This window comes from Peromyscus maniculatus, chromosome 4 (genome assembly GCF_049852395.1).
Source record: "Peromyscus maniculatus bairdii isolate BWxNUB_F1_BW_parent chromosome 4, HU_Pman_BW_mat_3.1, whole genome shotgun sequence".
NCBI classification, from domain to species: domain Eukaryota; kingdom Metazoa; phylum Chordata; class Mammalia; order Rodentia; family Cricetidae; genus Peromyscus; species Peromyscus maniculatus.
The window spans coordinates 38,377,618-38,402,007 of record NC_134855.1 but is presented as its reverse complement, the minus strand read 5'-3'; the positions used below and the strand labels follow the sequence as shown (position 1 = coordinate 38,402,007).

The 24,390-nt window shown below is 43.6% G+C and overlaps 1 protein-coding gene across 1 annotated transcript in view; it reads left to right on the top strand.

The window, feature by feature from the left end:
• Nucleotides 1-24,390, top strand: part of Pla2r1 (phospholipase A2 receptor 1) — a 128,441-nt gene that overhangs the window by 8,007 nt on the left and 96,044 nt on the right. Inside the window, exons 2-3 of the mRNA XM_042275349.2 lie at nucleotides 12,315-12,698; nucleotides 16,848-17,021. Coding sequence (XP_042131283.1) covers nucleotides 12,315-12,698; nucleotides 16,848-17,021 — 558 coding nt within the window. The remainder of the gene's footprint in view (nucleotides 1-12,314; nucleotides 12,699-16,847; nucleotides 17,022-24,390) is intronic.

Genomic DNA, 24,390 nt, shown 5'->3' with positions numbered 1-24,390 from the left:
AGGATGATGTGTGAGTTACTTTTCTGTTGCTGTGGTGTAATACCACGACCAAAGGCAACTTAAGGAAAATAGAATTTATTTGGGCTTATGGTTTCAATGATGAGGGAGACTCAGCAGCAGGACCACAGCAGGAAGCTGAGAGATCACATCTTCAACTTCAAACCCAAAGGAGAGAGAGCAGACTGGAAATGGGACAAAGCCACACATTCTCAAATCCATTTCCCAACAGCATGTCTCCTCCGGCAAGGCCACAGCCCCCGCCAACAGTGTCACGAGTGTTCTGCATGCCTGACTCTGTGAGGAACACTTTTTATTCAGACACTCACAGATGGGGACTCACAGTTTGAACTGTGCCCTCAACCCCCAATCATATAATCCCCCAGCTCCTCAGAATGAGAACTTATTGGGGGGGGAGGGTTCAAAGGGAAACAAGTTAAAGGGAGTTGATCGTGACCCTAATCTTATACAGTGGTGTATGCCTAGTCAGGGGCATTTGGGATGAAGAAATGCGTAGAAAATAGAGACATGAAGAGACTCACAAAGACCTGGCAGATCAGTAAATGAGAGAGGTTCCTTCCCTCCCGGCCTCAGGAGGACTAATCCCGCCCCGCTTGACCACACCCTTCAGCCTCCAGAATTAGGAAAAAATACGGTTCTGTTGTTTAAGGCCATTCCATTGGTGGCAGCTAGTACAGATGTAAAGAATAGCCCACCTTAATGCTGTATTCTATTTGCCTACATTAATTTTTAAACAAGCACATTCTAAAGCAGTTAGGATAGGCGGTTTGGTGTAAACACTTCTGCCTTTAGAGAGGTCATATTGCATTTCCGGAGTCTTTTTTTTGGTTGATGATGGTGGAGCTGTTTTCTGTTTGCTTGCTAGGTTCAGTCTGTATCATTTCCCCCAGGCTTTAATAAGCAGGCATTTGGGCAGGAAATTTAGCATGTCAATCCTACTGTGTCCTGCCGTAGCTTGCCCTTGTAAGCATGCTCCCTGGTGACTGAGATGGTATAGTTTCAGCACAGGCCATAAGAAGATAACAGAGCCACGGTGAAAAATGATTTTTACCCCAGCGACGTCTGCCGGATACTTTCCTTTTAAATGGTGGCAAAATGATGCAGGAATAGGCTGACAACGAAAAGGAAGAAACGCGTTCCTAGCTCAGTTTTAAATCTTCTTAGTAAGATAGGGAATTATGACGAAGTGCGGGGCTGCGGGGCTGCGGGGCTGCGGGGCTGCGGGGCTGCGGGGCTGCGGGGCTGCGGGGCTGCGGGGCTGCGGGAGAGGAGTGAGCAAGGGCCAGGCGGGCTGAGACTGTCAAAAGCAGTCTAAACGGTTACTGCACCTGCAGGGGCTGGGAACAGGCAATTTGAAGCCTCACAGCCAGCCGCTTACCCAGGGAGCTGATTAAGCTGGGTTTCGGTTTCCCCGCTCCTGACAAAGGGTATTGTGAGCCTCCTGGAACCTGGAGCGGTGATTTGGGGAGATTAGAGAGAGAGGGGACAGGAGCATGTAAAAGATTTAGCCAGAGGGGACCCGTGGGTGTGATTAGTCAGTTCAGAAGCAGCTGGGGAATAAAGAGAGACACCTCAGAGTCAAGGACGATGCTAGGGCAGGAAGACGGGAGTGCTGACACACGAAGGTTGGGGCTTGGGGTTTTTGCTTTTGTTTTTGCCCTTAAGTAACTTTTTAGTTGATTAATAAAAGGCAATCGACAGGACCCCAAGGGCTGTTAAAGACATACATAACACTCAGAGGACTTGAGAGAAAACATAGACTTCTGTGCAAAGAGGTGTGGCGAGGACCATCTATCTCCCTTTCTCTTCTGTGCTTCTGTTCTTCCGAGAGCCCGGCAGAGGAAGTCCCTCCCTTCAGATTTACAAAGTCATATGGAAGAGAACCAGATTTCTCTGTCCCAGAGCTATGAGGAGAGTTTGCTTCAAGAGCTTACCACCCCCCTTCCTGCTCCAGAATTGTAAGCATGCAGCTGGGTCTGAATCCCTGTGTTCACTAAAGAGAGCGCAGCCAAACCCAAATACAGAAAGCCGATACAGTGGTTATACATCCCCAGAGAGAAGATGCCCACCTTCAGACTAGACACAGGGAGATAGATGACTTCCCCATTTTTGAGATTGCTCCTCAAACAACAATAGTGTCAGAGGGGCTGGGGGATGGGTTAACTGGTAAGAACAGTTGGTGGGCAAACACAAGGGGCCGAGTTCAAATCCCCGAATGAAAAAGCCAGGTGTAACTGCATGTGTTCTTCTAACTCCAGCACTTGGGGGTAGGGTGGGCAGAAACAGAGGATCTCTGGGCTCGACGGCTTGCAGGCTGGCTCTAGGTCAAAGGAATAGAGTCGAGAACAGCAGAGCAGAACGCCCAACCTTTGACCTCCATGAGCACACAAGTGCTCAAGCATATACCACACACATAGACCAACTCGCACACGCACGCACACACAAAATGAACTGACTCAAAGAGAAGCTGCAGGCCCTCCTTTGAGGCCAGTGGGTGATGTTTGGGTGGATGGGGTACAAGAGGCTTCAAACTTGGGGAACTGAGAAAGGAAGCCGACACTGGATACAATTCACAAGTGTGACTTCTTACTAGTTTGTCCCTAAGCATTGCACTTGATGTGAACTGTGAACTTGAACTTTCTTTGCAGTTCCCTTGATGTAGAGCACCAGAGAGGCCAGCTTCCTCATGGTGTGACCTGTTGAACACCAGAGAGCCCTTTTGCATGCCTAAAATGTCGCCATAGCGTAGGATTTCTTTAGAACTCTGTTTTGTTGTTTGCTGCAAGTGGTGTTTGCTAAGGTGCTGATGCTGTACAGAGAACTAACAGTTCAAAACTTGTCCTAGCCACTCTATTTCTTCATGCGGCTGCTTCTATGAGAAAAGCTGTGTAACCCAGGAGACACTAAAGACAGAGAAAACCAGGAGAGTTCCAAGTAGAAGACCTCAAGAAACACTTCCTACAGGCTTCTTTGTCAAAAATTATATGTCCATGGGTATGCAGATTAATGTCAGGGTCTTCAATTCGATCCCATTGGTCCACATGTCGGTTTTTATGCCAATACCAAGCTGTTTTTTATTACTGTAGTTCTATAGTAGAGCTTGAAGTCAGGGATCGTGATGCCTTCAGAGGTTGTTTTATTGTACAGGATTCTTTTGGCTATCCTGGGTTTTTTGTTTTTCCATATGAAGTTGAGTATTATTCTTTCCAGGTCTGTGAAGAATTGTGTTGGTATTTTCATGGGGATTGCATTGAATTTGTAGATTTCTTTTGGTAAAATTGTCATTTTTACTATGTTGGTCCTGCCTATCCATGAGCATGGGAGATCTTTTCATTTTCTGACATCTTCTTCAATTTCTTTTTTCAGGGACTTAAAGTTCTTGTCATATAGGTCCTTCACTTGCTTGGTTAGTGTTACCCCAAGGTATTTTATATCATTTGTGGCTATTGTAAAGGGTGATGGATCTCTAATTTCCTTCTCAGCTTCTTTGTCCATTGTATATAGGAGGGCTACTGATTTTTTTTTTAGTTGACCTTGTATCCTGCTATGTTGCTGAAGGTGTTAATAAGCTTTATCAGTTCCTTGGTGGAATCTTTGGGGTCACTCAAGTATACTATCATGTCATCTGCAAATAGTGAAAGCTTGACTTCTTCCTTTCCAATTTCTATCCCCTTGATCTCCTTATGTTGTCTTATTGCTCTGGCTAGAACTTCAAGTACTATATTGAATAAGTATGTTCCTGATTTTAGTGGAATCGCTTTGAGTTTCTCTCCATTTACTTTGATGTTGGCTGCTGGCTTATTATAAATTGCCTTTATTATGTTTAAGTATGTTCCCTTTATTCCTGATCTCTCCAAGACCTTTATTATGAAGGGGTGTTGGATTTTGTCAAATGCCTTTTCAGCTTCTAGTGAGATGATCATGTGTTTTTTTTTTCTTTCAGTTTGTTTATATGGTGTATTACATTGACAGACTTTTGTATGTTGAACCACCCTTACATCCCTGGGATGAAGCCTACTTGGTCATGGTGGATAATTGTTTTGATGTGTTCTCGGAATCTGTTTGCCAGTATTTTATTGAGTATTTTTGCATCAATGTTCATGAAGGAGATTAGTCTGTAGTTCTCTTTCTTTGTTGCATCTTTGTTTGGCTTGGGAATCAGGGTCATTGTAGCCTCATAGAAGGTGTTTGGTAATGTTCCTTCTGTTTCTATTATATGGAACAATTTGAAGAGTATTGGTAATATCTCTTCTTTGAAGATCTGGTAGAATTCTGCATTGAAACAATCTGGTCCTGCACTTTTTTTGGTTGGGAGACTTTTAATGACTGATTTTATTTCCTTAGGGGTTATTGGTCTATTTAAATAGTTTATCTGGTCTTGATTTAACTTAGGTATGTGTTACCTATCCAGAAAATTATCAATTTCTTATAGATTTTCCAGTTTTGTGGAGTACAGGTTTTTGAAGTATGGCCTGATGATTCTCTGGATTTCCTCAGTGTTAGTTGTTATGTCTCCCTTTTCATTTCTGATTTTGCTATTTTGGATGCTCTCTCTCTCTGCTTTTTGGTTAGTTTGGATAAGGGCTTGTCTATCTTGTTGATTTTCTAAAAGAACCAACTCTTTGTTTCCTTAATTCTTTGTATTGTTCTCTTTGTTTCTATTTTATTGATTTCAGCTTTCAATTTGATTATTTCCTGGTATCTATTCTTCCTGGGAGACTTTGCTTCTTCTTGTTCTAGAGCTTTCAGGTGTGCTGTTAAGTCACTAGTGTGAGATTTCTCCAACTTCTTTATGTGGTCATTTAGTGCCATGAATTTCCCTCTTAGCACTGCTTTCATAGTGTCCCATAAGTTTGGGTATGTGGTATATTCATTTTCATTGATCTCTAGGAAGTCTTTAATTTCTTTCTTTATTTCCTCCTTGACCCATTGGTGATTCAGTTGAGCATTATTCAGTTTCCATGAGATTGTAGGCTTTCTGTAGTTTTTGTTGTTGAAATCTAACTTTAAACCATGTTGGTCTGATAGAACACAGGAGGTTATTCCAATTGTTTTGTATCTGTTGAGATTTGCTTTGTGGCCAAGTATGTGGTCAATTTTAGAGAAGGTTCCATGGGGTGCTGAGAAGAAGGTATATTCTTTTTTGTTAGGATGGAATGTTCTATAGATATCAATTAAGTCCATTTGAGTCATAACATCAGTTAAGTCCTTATTTCTCTGTTAAGTTTCGATTTGGCAAATCTGTCCAATGGTGAGAGTGGGGTGTTGAAGTCTCCCACTATTAATGTGTGGGGTTTTATATGTGATTTAAGCTTTAGTAACGTTTCTTTTACATATGTGGGTATCCTTGTGTTTGGAGCATAAATGTTCAGAATTGAACTTCAACTTGGTGGATCTTTCCTGTGATGAGTATATAATATCCTTCTTGATCTCTTTTGGTTGATTTTAGTTTGAAGTCTATTTTGCTGGATATTAGGATGGCTACACTAGCTTGTTTCTTAAGACAATTTGATTGGAAAGACTTTTCCCAGCCTTTTATTCTTAGGTAGTATCTATCTTTGAATTTGAGGTGTGTTTCTTGCATGCAACAGAAAGATGAGTCCTCCTTTTGTATCCAATCTGTTAGCCTGTGTCATTTTATAGGTGAATTAACTCCATTGATATTAAGGGATATTAATGACCAGTGATTGTTCATTCCTGTTATCTTTTGTTGGTAGTGTGTGTGTACTTCTCTTCTTTGGGGATGTTAAGGTCTTTGATCACTTGGACTTAAGTTTTATGCACAGTGACAGATATGGATCTATTTGCAGTCTTCTACATGTTGACATCCAGTTATGCCAGCACCATTTGTTGAAGATGCTTTCTTTTTTCCATTGTACAGTTTTGGCTTCTTTGTCCATGTTCATAGGTATGTGGATTAATGTCAGGGTCTTCAGTTCGGTTCCATTGGTCCACATGTCATTTTTTTTTATGCCAGTACCAAGCTGTTTTTAATACTGTAGCTCTATAGTAGAGCTTGAAGTCAGGGATTGTGATGCCTCCAGAGGTTGTTTTATTGTACAGTATTCTTTTGGCTATCCTTGGTTTTTTGTTTTTCCATATGAAGTTGAGTATTATTCTTTCCAGGTCTGTGAAGAATTGTGTTGGGATTTTGATGGGGATTGAATTGATGCCCTCTTCTGGCATGCAGGTATACATGTAGAGCACTCATACATAAAATATAAATTAAATAAAAATTTTTTGAAAGGTGAAAATAATCTTCTGTGTGATAGATAACAACTGAGAAATTCTCCAGCATAGACATCAGCCAGCGAAGAAAGACTTTTATCAGAGAGAACACATCCAGAAAGCACACAGAAAGACCCTCCTCAAAGCAGACAGGGTACTCAGGAAGCCGAACCCCAGCTCCCCCTCAAAAGCAGGGCTGTTTTAAGTCTTCGAGGGGAGTCTTCCTCCTCTAATTCAGGGTTGGTCAATTTGAAGAAAGATAGGATGGCTAATAGGCCCTCAACTGTTGCATAAACATGCCCTCATCTGGCTTTGAACTTGCTGGGCCAGTCCATCAGCAGAGGCACTACTGGCCAGAGAAAAAGTCCAAAGGCCTTTGGTTTACCATGCCAAGCTTTTGTCTCAGGTCAGGAGGGTGAAGAAGCCAGCCATCTTGGGAGCTCGCCATCTTTAGTACCTCATCCTGGGCCCTCTCCCTGTCTGCCTGCCTATCAGGGAATCTGTCTAGCTCCTACTCTCTCACTCTAACCTCAAGGAGTTGGGAGACATCCCATAGCCATTTGATCCATGAAGCCAAAAACTTAGCCAGTGCGAGTACGTGTCAATGTAAAAACCACAGTTCTCAACTTAAAGGGAATAAAAGACAGTTTACTGGAGCTATTTTTGAATGACCATGGCCTGGGAACACAGATTTAGGTTAGGGCAAATTCCATCATCCAATGTAGAAGCAGTTTCACAGCTTTGTTTTTGTTTTTGTTGGTTGGTTGGTTGGTTTTTGGTTTGTTTATTTATTTATTAGTTTTATAGGACAAAGAAAATCATAAATCAAGGAAAGTTTAAAATATATTGGTGGGTACACCAGAGAGGCAGGTACAGTGAGATGGGAGGAACTGTTATTCTAAAGGCCCAAGATGCTGTCTGATGGCTTTCTTAGCTGTTGGATTGGTAGAAGCTAGTTTGTGCTAAATTAATGGCTCCTAAGAGGGTTTTTTTTATTATTTATTTTAATGAGGTGTTAGTTCAGATACAGAATAGGGCAAGGAATGGCTATTCATTTTACCTAAATCAGAGCACCTCTGAGGCAGGAGCTTGGTTATTTGTCTTTTATTGTCTGGACACCTAAAAGGATGTTGGGCACACAAAACATACACAATAAATGTTTTTGTTGAATGCTATTTGATCCTAATTCACCTTTTAAGCCACAGCATCAGCCATGTTTTTTTTTTCAAAAGCTCCCTTTCACAGAATGTAATTAATAACATAAATGTTTTTTAAATACAATTCAAGATCCTAAAGCACAAAAAAGCCATTCTAATTCATGTTCCTCTGCTGTGAACATTTTCTATCCAGCTACACTGACATCACCCAAAGGCTAAGTATTTTCGTCATCTCTGAGCTTTGGTGACACTCTCTGTGTCCAGGGCATCCTCTTTCCACGATCCCTCGGCTGGCCACCAGTGTATCTATTGACTCAGTGCCCTGCTATTATGAACACTGTGTGACAAGCTAAGGCAGCTATCTGGGACTGGTATCAGGACATACTCGTGGTTACAAATAGTAAGCCTCTAGTCAGTGTTTCTTGGGTGAAAATATGAGGACTGTGATCCTCTGATATTCAAGACCAGAATGATGCCTCTAACCCCTGGCTTCCACCACACTGGACTTCTGGTAGGTAAAATAGAATAGACATTTAGTCTTGAGGTGTCATTGCTTACATCCCTGTCACTCACGCCTCAGGGCAGCACTCAGACTCAGATGCCCTTCCATCTCAGGTTCCCAACACTTCACTCCCTCCACATTTGTTGTTGGAAATTTCAGGTTCGTGTTCTTCTTTCTAAATGTTTTGACAGGATGTATGAAAGTAAAGTCTCGGTAGAATACAGTCCTCGGTAAATTTTGTACTTGTATCCTAAGACTTGGGTTTGGAAGAAAAACAATGGATGATGGTTCAGTTAAATAACCTGTCCTACCTGACTGAAGGTCACAGGTCTGGGCTGATGGGTGAATCTTGTCTCCTCTGCTGAACTCAGGTTCTCCCCAGGGCTGTTCAGCCTATCCTCCCTGGAAGACCGGCAAGCACATGTGTCCACATGCTCCCTGCATGGAAGGGAGTCCCATCTCCTTCCTACTGACAGTCATTGACGGCTCAGTTAAGCGTCTTTTTGTGTGAGCTATCTTCTTTGTCCTGGGTTTATTTTAATTACTTATTTTCACAGACTCATTTGAGTGTAATTGTGTCGTCCTTCTTCAGCACTGACAGGACTTCCTTCATTACATTACCTGGGACAGTTCTCAAGATTCTAGAACACACGGATTGATAGTTTCCGTGGACAGCCTCTAGGCCTGTCCCTCCCACACAGCTGGCACCAATGGGTGCTTGTTGCATGAGAAAGTGAATGAATGTCCCACCTGCAGTCACGAAAAAAATACCCTGGCTTAAGCAGAACCGTTGATCAGGCCGGTGCTCCCTCTCACTGCTCGGAAACTCGGAAGTAAAAAGCATGTACCATTTTTACCTGTGCTCGAAAGAGTGTTAATTAGCTTGTAAGTTTCTTCTAGTAATCCATACTTCTTCTCCACCCAAATTTATAATTAGGAAGGGAAGAACATAATACTTCCCTGCAAAGAGATTTCTAATGCAGGCAGTACTTCATTAATCACTTAATCACCGTTCAGGCAGAACTGATGTCCTTGACATATATAATCAGTCTTGGTTCCTCCCACACTTGATTTCCATCCTTTTGGAAACCCAACAACTGCACACACTAAGGATTAGTGGCCTTTTTCCACATTGCAGAATTTTTAGTGACAACTGAATATGTACACACAGTAGCAACCAGAATAATGATGCTTACAGTGGGTCTCCTCATGGTCCACTGGAAGATTGTTTCGTTGTTAGTGAATTCAAGGAGATTTGGGGTGCTAGAAGCCAGGCATGGTAGCTCACACTTGAGATCCCAGTGCATGAGAGGCTGGGGTGGAAGGAGGGAACTCAAGACCAGCCTACAAAACAGCAGGGCTCTTCCTCTAGTAAGCAATGGCTTCCTCCAATGGCTCATTGGACAGACAGAGTCATGGAATATTAGGATCAGATTCTGCTCTGACTTGATGGGAAAGTTGCTCGGATGTTTGTTACCTTGGTTTATTGAGAGTCCACGAATTTGCTCATGTAGGTGAGCCAGCCCACTTGTCTAAGATAACACATTGAGCCAGGGGGCGGTGGCGCACGCCTTTAATCCCAGCACAGAGATCCGCCTGGCCAGGCAGATCTCTTTGAGTTCAAGGCCAGACTGGTCTACAGAGCGAGATCCAGGACAGGCACCAAAGCTGCACAGAGAAACCCTGTCTCAAAAAACAAAAACAAAAGATAACACACTGATTCACTTTCCCAAAGCAGCATCCCAAAGGAAGTTGGCATGGAACCTACATGACACCCAGAGCTCTGCAGCATGGGCCAGCCTTATCTAGTTGTATTTTATGCTTTGGGAAAGACTTCAGTGATTGCTGGTATGATCTCACCATACCTGATTCTGCCACTCTTTCCCTTAAATGTGTATTAATTTGGAAACTTAAACATTATTTTTTCGCCTCAAATCCTGGTGATATGCAATTTCTATGTCCACTAATTCATCCCACCACCAATACACTACTTGTTCATGTCACAAATCTTTCTTTTTCTTAGTTTTTTGAAGTTGCAGTATACACTTGACAGTGAAGGGAGTGTGAAAGAACAGAACATGAGGAGTCTTAATTAATAATAGTTGTGCATGTACTTCAAAAAGCGAGACAAGGATTTTTAAAATCTGGTTCTCTGAAGAGTATGATTCCTCCATAAAGGATGATAACATAATATCTCAGAATCACTTTGCTTCCCACTGTGTGTGATTAAAACAAAAGTAAAAATAAACTTTCATGATAATGTTGAAAAATAAAAAAGCCTTTGGCAGATGTTCAGAGTAGGACTTCGTGATGTCCAGCCAGATCTCCAGCGGGCTCTGTCACTCAGAATCAAGACGTCTGGGGGACACTACTAAGTACACTTGCTGGCCTCTTCTCACTTGCCATGGTAGTTTTGCTTGGTGTAGTCAACAGACTGCCCTTCACATCAAGGATCCTTATGAGATTCGTATCATACATAGTTCCAGCTCAAATAAGGAAGGTGAGGCTCTCAGAGGTCAGCCATCAGTCCACAGAGACAGCTGGTCTGTGGTGCGTCCACCTGTGTCCACAGCTCTTACCCACAATCCAGTTACCCAATGTGCCTGTCTCAGACGCATAAATCGAGGCCCAGTCAGTAGATTCAGAGCTGGATGCACTGGGATGGGCATATTCGATAGAAGCTGAGCTACAGGTTGATCATAGTAACATAATTATCCTTTATTGAAAAATTAATGGAACTCTGGGCTAGCTAGAAAGCAATTAGTAGATTACAGCAGAAATTAAGGCTAACATTCTGCCCAGGCATGAAAAGGTGGAAAGAAGGGCTGGGGGGAGGGTTAATTACTGAAGTCCATATCACATTGATGAGAGGTGGATTTGATTTTGAATGACTGTTACTAATAACCACCCAGACGTGGCTTTCATTGGGAAAACAAACTTGCAGATCTAAATGAAATCTCCCTAAAACCGGTCATTCCCCACCTGACCCCACCCCACCTCCTTGACATTCCCGTCTCTTCTGCTCTGATGTATGGTAATCAAAGCATTTTCCTGACAACTAATTTAACTCCTCAAACACGTGGTTATAAGAAAGGTTATCAATTATTAAATGAGGTACGACTTTTACTAATACAATGGTGACAATGTTTTTAACAGTGTCTTAAGTGATTTGGGTTACTAGAAATCAACTCTCGGCCAGACCAGTTTTGGAGGAAACCAAAAGGATTTTCCCCAAAAGGAGGCACTACCCCCTCACTCCCATGTGTTAGGACGCTCATCTGCACTGTTTCAAGTCTCTCTAAGGCTCTCCCTGTCTCTGCCCAACTTTTGCTATATGGCTCTCATTGCCCAAAACCCAGCCATTTTACGGAATCTGATAAGGTCCCTCCGGGATTTTTAAGAATAAATGGAAAGTAAAATGTAAAATGGGATCCCAGCTCAGAAGAGGACAAAAGAACTCAAGGATGTGAACAAATATTCTGAGATAAAACCTTAGCTGCCATGGGTTTTAAGCAGCAGCTGCTGACATGTCCAACCAACATCAAGCACTTACTGAATTTAGACCACAGAACTAAGATAGCACTATCCTCCTTAGAATACCTGTGACGGTTATGGAGTAGGTGACTTCTGGGCCAGCAGGCAAGCAGTGGACATGGGTTCTCTGGCTGGCTCCTACCAGCTTTTTCACAGGAGACTGGCCAAAGGAATGTTCTATCGTGCCCTGTGTTCTTTTCTACGGCTGCCTCTGTGCTCTGGGCCTCTTTCGTATCTAGGCATCAGGATTTCTCCTGACGCCACCACCATGCTCCCTAGGCTACTTCTGATAAGAATATCAGACGTTGCCACTTTCGCACTCCTGATGGATCTAGACAGAAAGCAAATCCGCAGAAGCATTAAGCTCTCACCAGCCCTGAATCCTCCTCTACCAGACAGCCACAGGAAGGGCTCCTGTTTACTTCATTACCGTGTGGTTCTCTGCAGGAACATGAGGCTAGAGATTTCCATCTCAACGGCTCTCGACTGAGCTGCCGTGTCCCCAACACTAAGGAATTGGTCTGAAGAAAAATAGATTATGGCCGCACCAATGTCCCTGGACACCCACTGTCCTTCCCACTGGTCCTGTGCATCATGGCTGTCTGTTCAAGTGTTAGAAGAACTTTGACTGCCAGGAAACCCTGTTCATCCGTGCCCTCTCAGATCAGGGGTCTCCCATGATCGCCTCTAAGGACTCACCTGCTTGCCAGGAAACTGTTTTGCACCCACGAAGACTAGTGGACTCTGTCCCCCAACTACAAAGTGACTGACAGCTGCGACTTATCACAGCGTAGCTGCACACACTGGGATCATCATAGCCCTAGCTAATTACATATGAAAATTGCACGCCTCATCTTTCATTTATTCTGTTACAGATAAAGGAATTTTCATTATCCAGAGCGAGAGCCTCCAGACATGCATTCAGGCAGGTCCATCTGTGCTGACCCTGGAGAACTGCAAGCCGCCAAACAAGAACATGCTATGGAAATGGGTTTCAAACAACCACCTCTTCAACGTGGGAGCCAGCGGCTGCCTAGGCCTGAACCTCTCTGATCCAGAAGAACCATTAAGACTTTATGAATGTGATTCCACCCTCATTTCCTTGAGGTGGCACTGTAGGAGGAAGGTGATCATGGGCCCACTCCAGTTCAAGGTCCAGGTACAGCCTGACAACACCGTGGTAGCCTCGTGGAAGCAGTTCCATAAGTGGGTCGCCTACATGTCCGGTGGGGGAGACATCTGTGAGCATCTTCACAGAGGTAAGAGTAGATGTATAGAATATGTAGACGGTATTTCCTAAGAGTGTGTGTGTGTGTGTGTGTGTGTGTGTGTGTGTGTGTGTGTGTGTGTGATGTATAAAGAGCATGTGGAGCATGCTGTGTCAAGACTTCCTAAGAGTGTGGTGTGTGTGTGTGTGTGTGTGTGTGTGTGTGTGTGTGTGATGTGATGTGATGTGATGTATAAAGAGCATGTGGAGTCTGCCATGTCAAGACTTCTGGGAAATTTTAGTCACTTCCTTGCTTATAGTAGAAGGATTATTGGAATCCTGGAAAGGATGTGCTAAGTCTTCTAAAGAGACAACAATCTCAGAATTTAAAGGTACCGAAAGAAAATATTAAACTAGCTTTGGGAATCACTACGAAGGAGAACTAACTAGAGGGAGAAGAGGGAAAACCAGAAGGGAAGCTGTGTAAACAAAAGGCTTCCGCACCGACAGATATAAAGCCCCCACCCTTGGCACCACGTCTCCGATTGCAGAAGCTCAACCCCACCTGTGGGGGGCTGGAAGGGGGGACTGTCTCTGGGGCATTCAGATACCTCCTAAGCCTGGCTGTCGTCCATGTGACAGTCGTGCTACCAGGCACTGGAAGATAAATGACACACTTCTGTCAAGGGCTATTTGTTGTGTACCAAGCATGGATTGTGGGGAGGCGTGATTTATAGGGGGGCTTTCGTTTTCTACAGTTCTGTTGCTTTTTGGCATTTTTAAACAGAAAAAGAATGGGAGACCCAAAAACAAAGCTACACAGTAAAATGCTGGCACCAGTGCTCTGCCCCCACCCCACCCCCCAGTCCTATTCATTTGTACCCTCCCCCATCCATCTGGACCACGGTTTCTTTTCTGGAGCACTGACTGTTGATCAGACACAGTGCTGGGCACCTGGTGTACAGAGGCCAAGGCAGATGCAGTCCTTCTCCTCAGGGTTGTAAGATGAAAAGTCCTAAGAACACTGTACTAGTCATTGGCAGTGCATCAGGGAAGCCCTAAGTCCTAAGACAGGACCGTCTGGTGCTGCGAGTGAGCGAGCGAGCGAGTGAAGAAAGAGTCAGGACCAAGCCTAAGACATTTTCTGGGTTTGCATACTACCGTGAAGCAAGAGTTCTGTCAGCGTGCTGACCACCCTATAATTCTCAGGAAGAACGTGGTGCTTGCTTTATGTGTTAGCATTTTAGCCCTCTCTCCATACTGACAATGCACACAACAGCCCAGGCTTCGGACTAGAAAACAAGGGGCTGAAAGAGATAAAAGGCTGGGTCCCGAGATACCTCTAATTCTTATTAAAAATAAATAAATAAACTGGCCATGTGCTGGGAACTCAGTCCAGCCTCTGCTAATTGTGAGACAGTGAGGACCTCGTAGAGCATGGCTTGGATAACACCCATAATGGAAATCACCTGCTGAATCATGGGTGGTTCTGTTGGTTGCCCCTATGGCCAACGATGGTGGATTTTTGCAATATTCCGAGTAGGCCGTCAGCAGAAACGCTGTGCGTGGCCATCTTGATGAGAACAGGAAATGGAAACTGGTCAGGTGGGTGCTGTGGGACGGTCTGTATGTCAAATTGCTCTGATTGGTCAATAAATAAAACACTGATTGGCCAGTGGCCAGGCAGGAAGTAGGTGGGACAAGGAGAGAGGAGAATTCTGGGAAGCGGAAGGCTGAGGCGGAGAGACACTGCAGCCGCCGCCATGACCAGCAGCATATGAAGACACCGGTAAGCCACCAGCCACGTGGCAAGGTATAGATTTATGGAAATGGTTAATTTAAGATAAAAGAACAGTTAGCAAGAAGCCTGCCACGGCCATACAGTTTGTAAGCAATATAAGTCTCTGTGTTTACTTGGTTGGGTCTGAGCGGCTGTGGGACTGGCGGGTGACAGAGATTTGTCCTGACTGTGGGCAAAGCAGGAAAACTCTAGCTACAGGCGGGTTGGGGTTCTGAGACTGTCTTTGCTGGAGGCCTGGAAGGACAGCAAAGTGTTGATCCCTGTTTTCCCTTTCATCTCCTAAAGGAGCACTAGGAGGCTGTGGGTACTTGCCTGAGGGACTGGGATTAGGCACCTGGACTTATCCGTTCATCTCCCTCCTCATACCTCAGCCCAGTTTCTGCCCTAAGTCCCTTCAAAGGCCCCGACTGTCAGCTGGGTGGCACCTGCTTCCCTGGGAGCCCTCCCTGCTTTAGAGGCGTGCCCCTCCCCCGAACCCTCAGCTGTGAATCTCTAATAAGTTTCCAAGACTCCCTCTGTGGCCCCTGAATTTCATTCATTGAGTTCGTGAGACAAGCACTGTCTGGGAGCACTGGCTCAAAGCAGCTTTGCTGGCTGTGTCTGAAACCCTGGCTCCCCTAGAAAGAGTCTTCCGTTATCGAGAGTACCCCAATATTCCTACAGATATAGAAGCTGACTCACTGGTTAGCTCACTTCACTCTCCATTCAGACCATGTCACAGTGCACAGTGCATTCAGACCATGTCACAGTGAACAGTGCATTCAGACCATGTCACAGTGCACAGCGCATTCAGACCATGTCACAGTGCATTCTTTTTAAAAATGGAAGTCTGATTTTGTCACTTTCTCATTTGAAACCTGCCAATGACTTCCCACTACCCTCAGAATAAAGACGGGAGTAGAGAACAGCAATTTGGGAAACTGCTTCCTGGGGTCACTCCCTGGGGTCCACTCCCTGGGGTCCACTCCCCGGGGCCTCCTTTATTCCATGAGCATCTTGTCTCCAGTTCTTTAGATTTGCTGTTCCTTCTTCAGACAATTCCTTTGCCCACACTAGCTAGTAACCTTGCTTCAGCCAGCTCGACCACCCAATGCAGGGGCTGCTCCACACACACACAAGCTTCTTATCCTATTTATTTGTGGATTTATTAGTACCTGAAACTATGTTTGTATATTTGCTATCACATATTCTTTCGCCACCAAACCATCTTGTTAACAAAAAGGAATTTTTACAGCTCACTGCTATATTCCCAGTGCAGGATATGTTGAATGAGCATTAAGTATTTATTTTTTTAATTTTAAAGGATTTATTTATTGATGTATAAATGTTTTGCCTGCACATATGTACATTTACTACAGGCTTGCCTGGTGTCCACAGAGGCCAGAAGAGGGCATTGTATCCCCTAGAACTGGAGTTATGATGGTTCTGAGTCAACATGTGGGCGCTGGGAAATGGAACTCAGGTCGTCTTCAAGACGAACAAGTACTCTAAAACGTCAAACCATCTCTCCAGCCCCACAAATATCTATTGGCTGTTATGAAAATTCCTTCCCTGGAGAGACATAAACAACATCTACCCCCCGCATAAGATCCCAATGACAAGCCAAAGGTGGGGTCCACCAAAGTTAACCCCGAGGAAGCAATGAGTGTGTTAGGTTTACTTTCAGGGCATGGGGGAGGGGTTATGGGCTGGAGAGTGGGCAAGCCTAAAGCAGCCATACTAGAAGGTCTGTGCCTAGCATGAACAACAGCCCCCAAGGCTGCATAGATAGCTTCCGTTAGCCTGCCCTAGCCTGTACACCCTAGTCCCTAGTACCTCTGGGCTCTCTCAGGCTACTTACAGTTAGGACACAAATACAAATGGCCACTGCTAGATACTCAGGTGAGAGTCCTATGATCCACTTTCATCTATCAGGGAATGTCAACAGTCTACAGGCCCAATCATGATGACACTCGGAAGTGGCCCAGCCGATCTGATGAAGATGGCCGCTGTTTGCTTAGAGAACTGTGTTCTACAACATCAACTAAATGAATGAATGGGTGCCTATGAAACTGTTGGAGTTCAGACGGTAATGGTCGATGGGAGGCTGCAAATACTTTAAAAGAGAAAAACTCCATTACATTTTTTCTTTTCAGTCATTCACAAATTTGTATACTGCTGTGAGCGGTAGCCATAGTAAACACAGCTAGATAAACATAGAAACAAATCCTTTGCCACACTCCTGAAGGCCTGGTGTGTCTGCACACACTAGCTGCTGAGGCCCCAGGGCTCACAGAGCTTTTAACAAGTGTCTGCTAGTGGGGGTTTTCAACCAATAAAAATGCACCAGCAGATGACATGTTCCAAAGAAGAAATTGACACTGTATTTGACTGTGTTGTTGTGGTTTTTTTTTATCCTAGATTTATATACAATCAAAGGGAATGCCCACGGGATGCCTTGTGTGTTCCCCTTCCAGTACAACCATCAGTGGCACCACGAATGTATCCGGGAAGGGCAGAAAGAAGACCTGCTGTGGTGTGCCACGACAAGCCGATACGAACGAGATGAGAGATGGGGATTCTGCCCAGATCCTAGTAAGAATAAACACGTCTCCACATGTCATGAATGAATCGAGGATGATTGGAAAGTTATCTGTAGTGAAAGAACACACCAGGGTTGATGGGTTGATGTCTGAACAAGCGCTCTGATTCCATCAATCTAGATTTTGATTTGAGGTTTGTTTTTTACTTGAAGAGACAATTCTAATTCATAGTCCTTTCCCTTCCTCTACATTCAAAAGATGCTAACTAGCCTTTCCTCATTGTGCTTGGTGCATAAAGATGATTTAACTGGAATCAAATTATAATATTCTGTGATCTTGCCAGTGCCAGCTCTCCAGCAGAGTGCTTCCAAACAACCAGAATGCACATAAAACCCAGCCATCCTTTTGGTCCACTGCCTCCTAGGAGCTGCCACGATGTCTCCACATCCAGACTGCTTGTCTTGCCCATTGTCAAGTCCAGACATCAGCCAGCCCCTTGATGATCTTCCTGTAGCATCACATTGGCCCTAGGTGCTTATCAACACTGAGCTCTCTCTTGTCTTGACTTCTCACTTTTCCAACCTTCTGCTGTAGCCTCAAAACCTTTCCTCGAGTTCTTAACCTAATTTTCAAGATCCAGCGACAGCTATAACATCCTACCTATTTTTTCCAGTTAGAGCTTGATTATTATTTCTTATTTAACTTGATTTTCTGTTGTGTCTAAGTTTTAAGGAATATTTATATCTTCCACATTCTGATTTCTGTTTCCTTCCCATCGGTTCCCGAGACTCAGAGAATGACCACCTTCTCTCCCTCCGTGCCTGCCTCCCTTCCAGGCATACACTAAAATGCAACAATTAAATTTAAAACAAAGGTAAATTAAAGAGATAACTCCCAATAATGTCACTTATAAGCTCTCTTCATGGTTATTTTCTAGTGTAAGAGCCACGGGGTTTAATAAATAAGAAAGAGTGGCAGTTTTTAATTTAGCCAAACCGAGATGAGTCTGACTTTCTCCCAGCAGTGAATCTTTGGAAAGTCACATCTCCATTTCTCTCAGTCTCTGCTTCCCTCATGACAGAATGAAGACCATAGCATGGCCTGTTAGGGTTGTTGTGTATATTCAATTAGACAGTGAGCATCAAATACACTTACAGTAGTGTGCACTCCATTAGCACTCATACAGACTGGCTCTCACTCGTCTTTTCAACACATTTGCTGTTTTGGCAGTACTGGGCACTGAACCTGGGGTCTTTCAAGACAGATTTTCTCTGTGTAGCTTTGTGCCTTTCCTGGAACTCACTCTATAGCCCAGGCTGGCCTTGAACTCACAGAGATCCACCTGCCTCTGTCTCCCAAGTGCTGGGATTAAAGGCGTGTGCCACCACCACCTGGCTTGAACCTGGGGTCTTTAACAGGCTAAGCAAGTACTTTGCCACTGAGCTACATCCCAGGCCTTTCAGCATTTACTTATGAATGAAGAATCCCTCCTCTTCATTGCTGGCCCTTCCACTAAACTGTGAATATTAGTGAATGCCAAGAGTTTTAGAGCTTTGGATGTTCCCCTCAAAGAAGTTGGCATCTAGGCTTAAGGCAAGATGGACAGGCTTGCTCTGTGCCAGAAAATTCAGACAAAATTTGATGTGATGCACTAGAATCACTTGGGGGAAGAGGCCCAGTGGTCTAGGATGTGTGACCTGGACAACTGAGTAGTCCGGGATATGGGATCCAGGCATCTGCATTTTTGACAAGTGCTCAGGTAAATCTGATGCATGAAATTCTTTACCAAAAAATTCACAATATGCAAGTAATTTCCAGCTATCTCTAGCGATCTATCTATATACCAGATATGGTGTGAAGACATTTAACAGCCAGCATCACACCAGGTATCAACCATTCCAAGTGGAGACCTTGGTGTGAAGTTCTATTCTTCATGTGGGACTGTTTTTAAGTACTGCATTCTCCCTGAGGGACTTTTTATAAAAAAAAGAATCATATATTAGTTTACTTTCTGTGGCATTTCTATAAAACCCAACAACCACAAAGCAAATTGGGGCCCAAAGTGCTCAGAGCCCCAATCCCAGTCTGTCATGAAGAGAAGTCAAGGCAGAACCTGGAGGCAGAACTGAAGTAGAGGCCACAGAGGGACACTGCTTACTGGTCTGCTCTCCGTGGCTTGCTCAGTTTGCTTTTTTCTACAACCCGGGAGCCCCTGCCCAGGGACGTCCCCAGTGACAATGTGCAGAGCCCTCCCACATCAATCATTAATCAAGAAAAGACTCCACAGACTTGTCTACCGGCCACACTAATGGAGGCATTTTTCTCAGTTGAGGCTCTCTCTTCCCAGGTGACCAGAGTTTATGTCAGGTTGACAGACTGCCCAGCACAAACAGTTTTCTTAAGTTTCTGAGAAGAATTTTGTCAGCATCCGCTGTCCCTTCTAGCCAATTTCAGCCTTGTCCCATGGAAGATTGCTTTGCTTGGGCTCCGGGCTTTGATACTCCCTGGGCTATTTGTTCAGCTTCCTCCAGCTCAGGAACTTCCTCAGCCCACCCCGTCCCAGCTCCTCTGACCTTCCTCGCAGCAGCCGCAGAGAGCATGTGTACACACACGGTGCTCAATTGCAGCTCAGCTCTGTTTTCCTCCCTTCCTTATTACTTTTGGTTCCTGGTGGTCAACATAACTCAAAATGATGTGTCAAGGAATGGCATTGGAGTACACTGACCGTCCTTTCCATGAGTCAACAAGTAGACAGATCAGAGAGAAGCGAAATAAAGATTCACACTTCCGTGTCTCATCTGATTTCATAAGGAATATTTTTTAAAATTTCTATGTGTGGAATGATGGCTGCCTTCAATGAAAGTTGATTGTAAGGGAGCAAAATTTAAACTTAACACATACATGAGCAAACACACTAGTCCTAAGAGCGTAGTTAAACCGTGTCCTGAGTAAGCATGATAAACAGGTTTGTTTAGAGGCGAGTCTGGGTCATGCTAGCTCTCTCTGGGTTATATACCTTATACACAGAGAGAATTGACTGCATGAAAGATTGTGTGGGCCAAACCATTAGTGCTTTTGAACCTAAAAAAGAATAGAGATATTTTTGGAGTTCCATCCTCTGGAACAGTGGTTCTCAACCTTCCTAATGCTGCACCCCTTTAACACAGTTTCTCACACTGCAGTGACCTCCAACCCTAAAATTAATTTTGTTGCTACTTCGTAACCCTAATTTGGCTACTGTTACGAATTGTAATGTAAAGACTTATGTTTTCTGATGGTCTCAGGTGGCCCCAGTGAAAGGGCTATTCAACCCCCAAGGGGGTTGTAACCCACGGGTTAAGAACTGCTGTCCTATGTAGTTTTGATTAGTGACTTGAATGATAGAACAGAATAGATGGGTATCAATGGTCATTGCCATCCTTACCAGAGTCTCTAAAATGAATCAACAATGTGTTATGTCTCTCTTCATTAATTAAAAAATGAAACAAACAAAAAACATGTGCTTCAAAGAACATATCAAGGCACTGAAAAGAATGGCTCAGTGCTCACCTGGTGCTCAGTGCTCATCTGGTGCTCAGTGCTCATCTGGTGCTCAGTGCTCATCTGGTGCTCAGTGCTCACCTGGTGCTCAGTGCTCATCTGGTGCTCAGTGCTCACCTGGTGCTCAGTGCTCATCTGGTCCTCAGTGCTCACCTGGTGCTCAGTGCTCACCTGGTGCTCAGTGCTCATCTGGTGCTCAGTGCTTATCTGGTGCTCAGTGCTCGCCTCACATGACTGAGACCCCAAGTTCTATCCCCAGAACCCTTACCTCAAAAGATCTACAAATGGGAGAAAATATTTATGAATGATTTGCCTTCTAAGGATATTGTATCTAGAACATAAAAAGAATTCTGATTGTATCCCATCCAAGGAATTCCCAGGGGTGGTACTGCCTACAGTGACCTAAGCCCTTGTCTTCACTACTGTTTTATTGCTGTGAAGAGACGCCATGACTGTGGAAACTTATAAAAGAAATCATTTAACTGGAGGGTTGCTTACAGTTTCAGAGGGTGAGTCCATGACCACCACAGCAGGAAATACAGCAAGAGGCAGGCAGGTGTGGCACTAGAGCAGCTTAGAGCTTCCATCTTATAAGCACAAGTGAGCTTTTGAAACCTCAAATCCAACAAGGCCACACCTCCTAACCCTTTCTAAACAGCTCACCAGCTGGGTGTTGCATCCAATGGAAATTTCAATTCCCCAAACTCTAAAATGTTCTATAAATATCCAGAAATGAGCTGAACCTGGACTATAGGAGGATTTCTGGTGGTGCCTCAGGAACTTGTGAAACCAGATCCCATCTGTCAAAAGGAGTTGTTTTCCTTACCTCTGGGCAGAAGACGTGGATGTCTCCATTGACATATACCTGTGGTTGTATATCAAAGCCCACACCGCCTCCAGGCTCCCTCAGTATCATAAGTACCTGTTATGCATTTCGAAGTTCACACTAGCATCCTAACCCTTCTTACTTCCTTCTCCATCTTAATTCCCTCCAGCTCCTCCTTATAACCCAGATATTCCCACTAAACACTCCCTATTCTGTCTCTGGTTATTCTACCTTCTCCCACAGATAGCTCTGGCCATGTTTAGTCTCCTGTTTTTTATCTCTATTCTCACATTTATAATAAAAATCTACCCCTTAACCATAACATGAAGTGGTCACGTCAACAGTTTCTTTACTGTGACCCCTCAAATACTCAGGGAATCAAACATTCAAATATGGGAGCAATTCTCATTCATTCAATGACAGCCCTCCAGCATCAGTCATTAATCACGAAAATGCCTCACAGACATGCCCACAGGCCAACCTGAAGGAGACAATCTTTTAATTAAGGTCCCTCTTCCCACATGACTCTAGCTTGTGTCAAATTGGAGAACTGCTAACTAGCATACCATATAATATATAATATCTCAATATTATTTTAAAAAATGAAATATTGCTACATGCCATAACATAAATGACTCTTGAAAACACAATGCTAAGAGAACAAAGCCAGGCACAAAATAGCACACGTCATATAATTTCAGTTATATGAACTATATAGCATAAGCAGCTCTATAGATATGGAAAGCAGATAATGGTTGCTATGGGCTGGAGGTACGTGGGAGTGAGGACTGAAGTGGAAATGGGGAGTCACCCCTCATGAGCACTGTGTTTCTTCTGCATTTGATTTAACGGTTCTAACGCAATTATGACAGTCCCACACTCTCCCGATTATATAAAAGATTGGATTGTGTAGTTTAAATGGGTGGATTACATGGTGTATGACTTACACTGCAATAGAAACTTTAGAAGATGAGAAATTAGAGACAGTATGTGCATAAAGGTGTATAATTATTAGAGACCAAGAGAAGGCAATAACTGGGATAGGGAGGCCAAAGTAGGGAGATTTTTGTCTCTTTTTAACAAAAGAGACTCAGCCATCCTGGAATGCATCTGGAAATGATGTAACTGAGGCACTAAAGATGGAGGAAAGTGAAAGCAATTCTATGTTGTCTCTCAGAGAACAGAAGTAGGGTTCAGAGCATATATTCACAGATTAACTGGTTATATACTTAAAGGAAATTCTCAATAGGAGTAATGTAGAGGACAGCATAGGTCCAAGGAAGCTGATAGATTGTATGATGGGAGAAAATAAGAAACTGATCCAGTGGCTGTGACATTCATTATACATCTAAAGTTGTCTATAGTATTTCCTGGCTGATACATGCATTTATAGAAGGCTCCGGTACTAAAGACAATAGAAAACAAGGTTGTCACCAAACAGCATTTAAGGAAGGAGGAAGCAAAGGAGGAAGATAGAGGGAAAATATTTAGAAACCACTTTGCTGGGATAGGTAGAATGTCCTCACTGAGATGGAATCCTTCATTGTTGCCGTTAGGTATAATGGTAGGCCTTCCCTGAGATGGACACTGTACTGGGTTTAGACCTTAGATTGGCAATATTCATCTGGTATGACACTGAGACCATGAAAAGCAGGAAAGTGTATAGGACTTTGGTGTGCCGAGGAATTTTGTAGCAGGTTATTTCAGGAAAGGCTGATTCCCTGCGCTCAGTCTCAGAGATTAGGAATCAGGCCTGACTCGGGGCTCAGCAGCAACATTTAAAACCTATTCCTGGTTGTAAAGCAGATGTTACGTGAAGCAAACACGAGGAAACACTGCCTTTAAGGAAAAAATTCAAAGCCCTTCCTAAGGAGGGCATGTCTGAGTGACCTGTGGCTACTCAAGGACGACACAATGGCAGAGGTTAATCCTGGAGACAGGGCGCCTGCCTCTCACTTCTGACATGGAGAAAAACCTACCAGTAAGTTTTAATTTAAGTCGTAATTATCAAACAGACCACAGCCGTACGCATGACAAGAAAAGGTGTGAAGGGCACCTCAGCTGCTCTGGGTTCCGTTTTTGTCAAGAGTTGGTCTTGTTTTCAATATGACCATTTTTTCAGAACCTCTTCAAATTCTATATATTAAATAATTGCAACGTGGGGTTTGCAAGTGGTAGTGTGGGCTGTGTATGTGCAGCCCAGGGTAAGTTAGGTTTTGATTGAGTTTAGACTATCTGTGCTGATTTCTAAGGTTATATAATATAGAAACTTTGGTCAAATACTTGCAGTAGACATCATATCCTCCTAACAAGTCAGCCCATTTGTTTAACTCAAATGTTAGAATTTATGGTTCTATGCGGGCAGCCCCAGGTGATGTCTGCTTCTCTAGACAGGATGTATTACCCTACACATCTTATTTGAAAGTTGTCAATCAACTTTGATGGTTTCAGTCATCATACCCAGATGAACATGGCCAACTAAAGTCTAAACCCAGAGTATTGTCCATCTCAGAGAAAGCCTACCTTTTACTTAAAGGCCATGATGAAGGATTTCATCTCCATGAGGACATCTAACCACCCCAGCAAAATGAATTAAAATTTCTCCCTCTCCTCTCTCTTCCCTTGAATGTTGTCTGGTGACGACCTTGTTTCTGTTGTCTTTAATATTGAACCCTTCTATAAATACATGTATCAGCCAGGAGATACTGTGGACATCTTTAGATGTATAATAATTTACTAACTTCTAATTAACTAATTTGGCTCTGGAAATGTGTTCAGTAACTCGACATGAAATCAAACCTTCTACATTTCTCAAGAAAATTATCTAAGTATTCTAGGAAAAATAATAACCTACAAAACGACTTCATTATCAGGTAAGTTTGAAGTATATTGAATTAATATTAAGCAGGTTTCTTAACCACAAGACTCTTGGAGTCTTCATTGTGGTAGTATACATGATATATTCCCAGAGGACACAGTATAGGCATTCTGCACCAGGTTGCCATAGGAAGTGTCTTGAAGTTACTTTATTTTAAGGACCATACTTAGAAAAAGA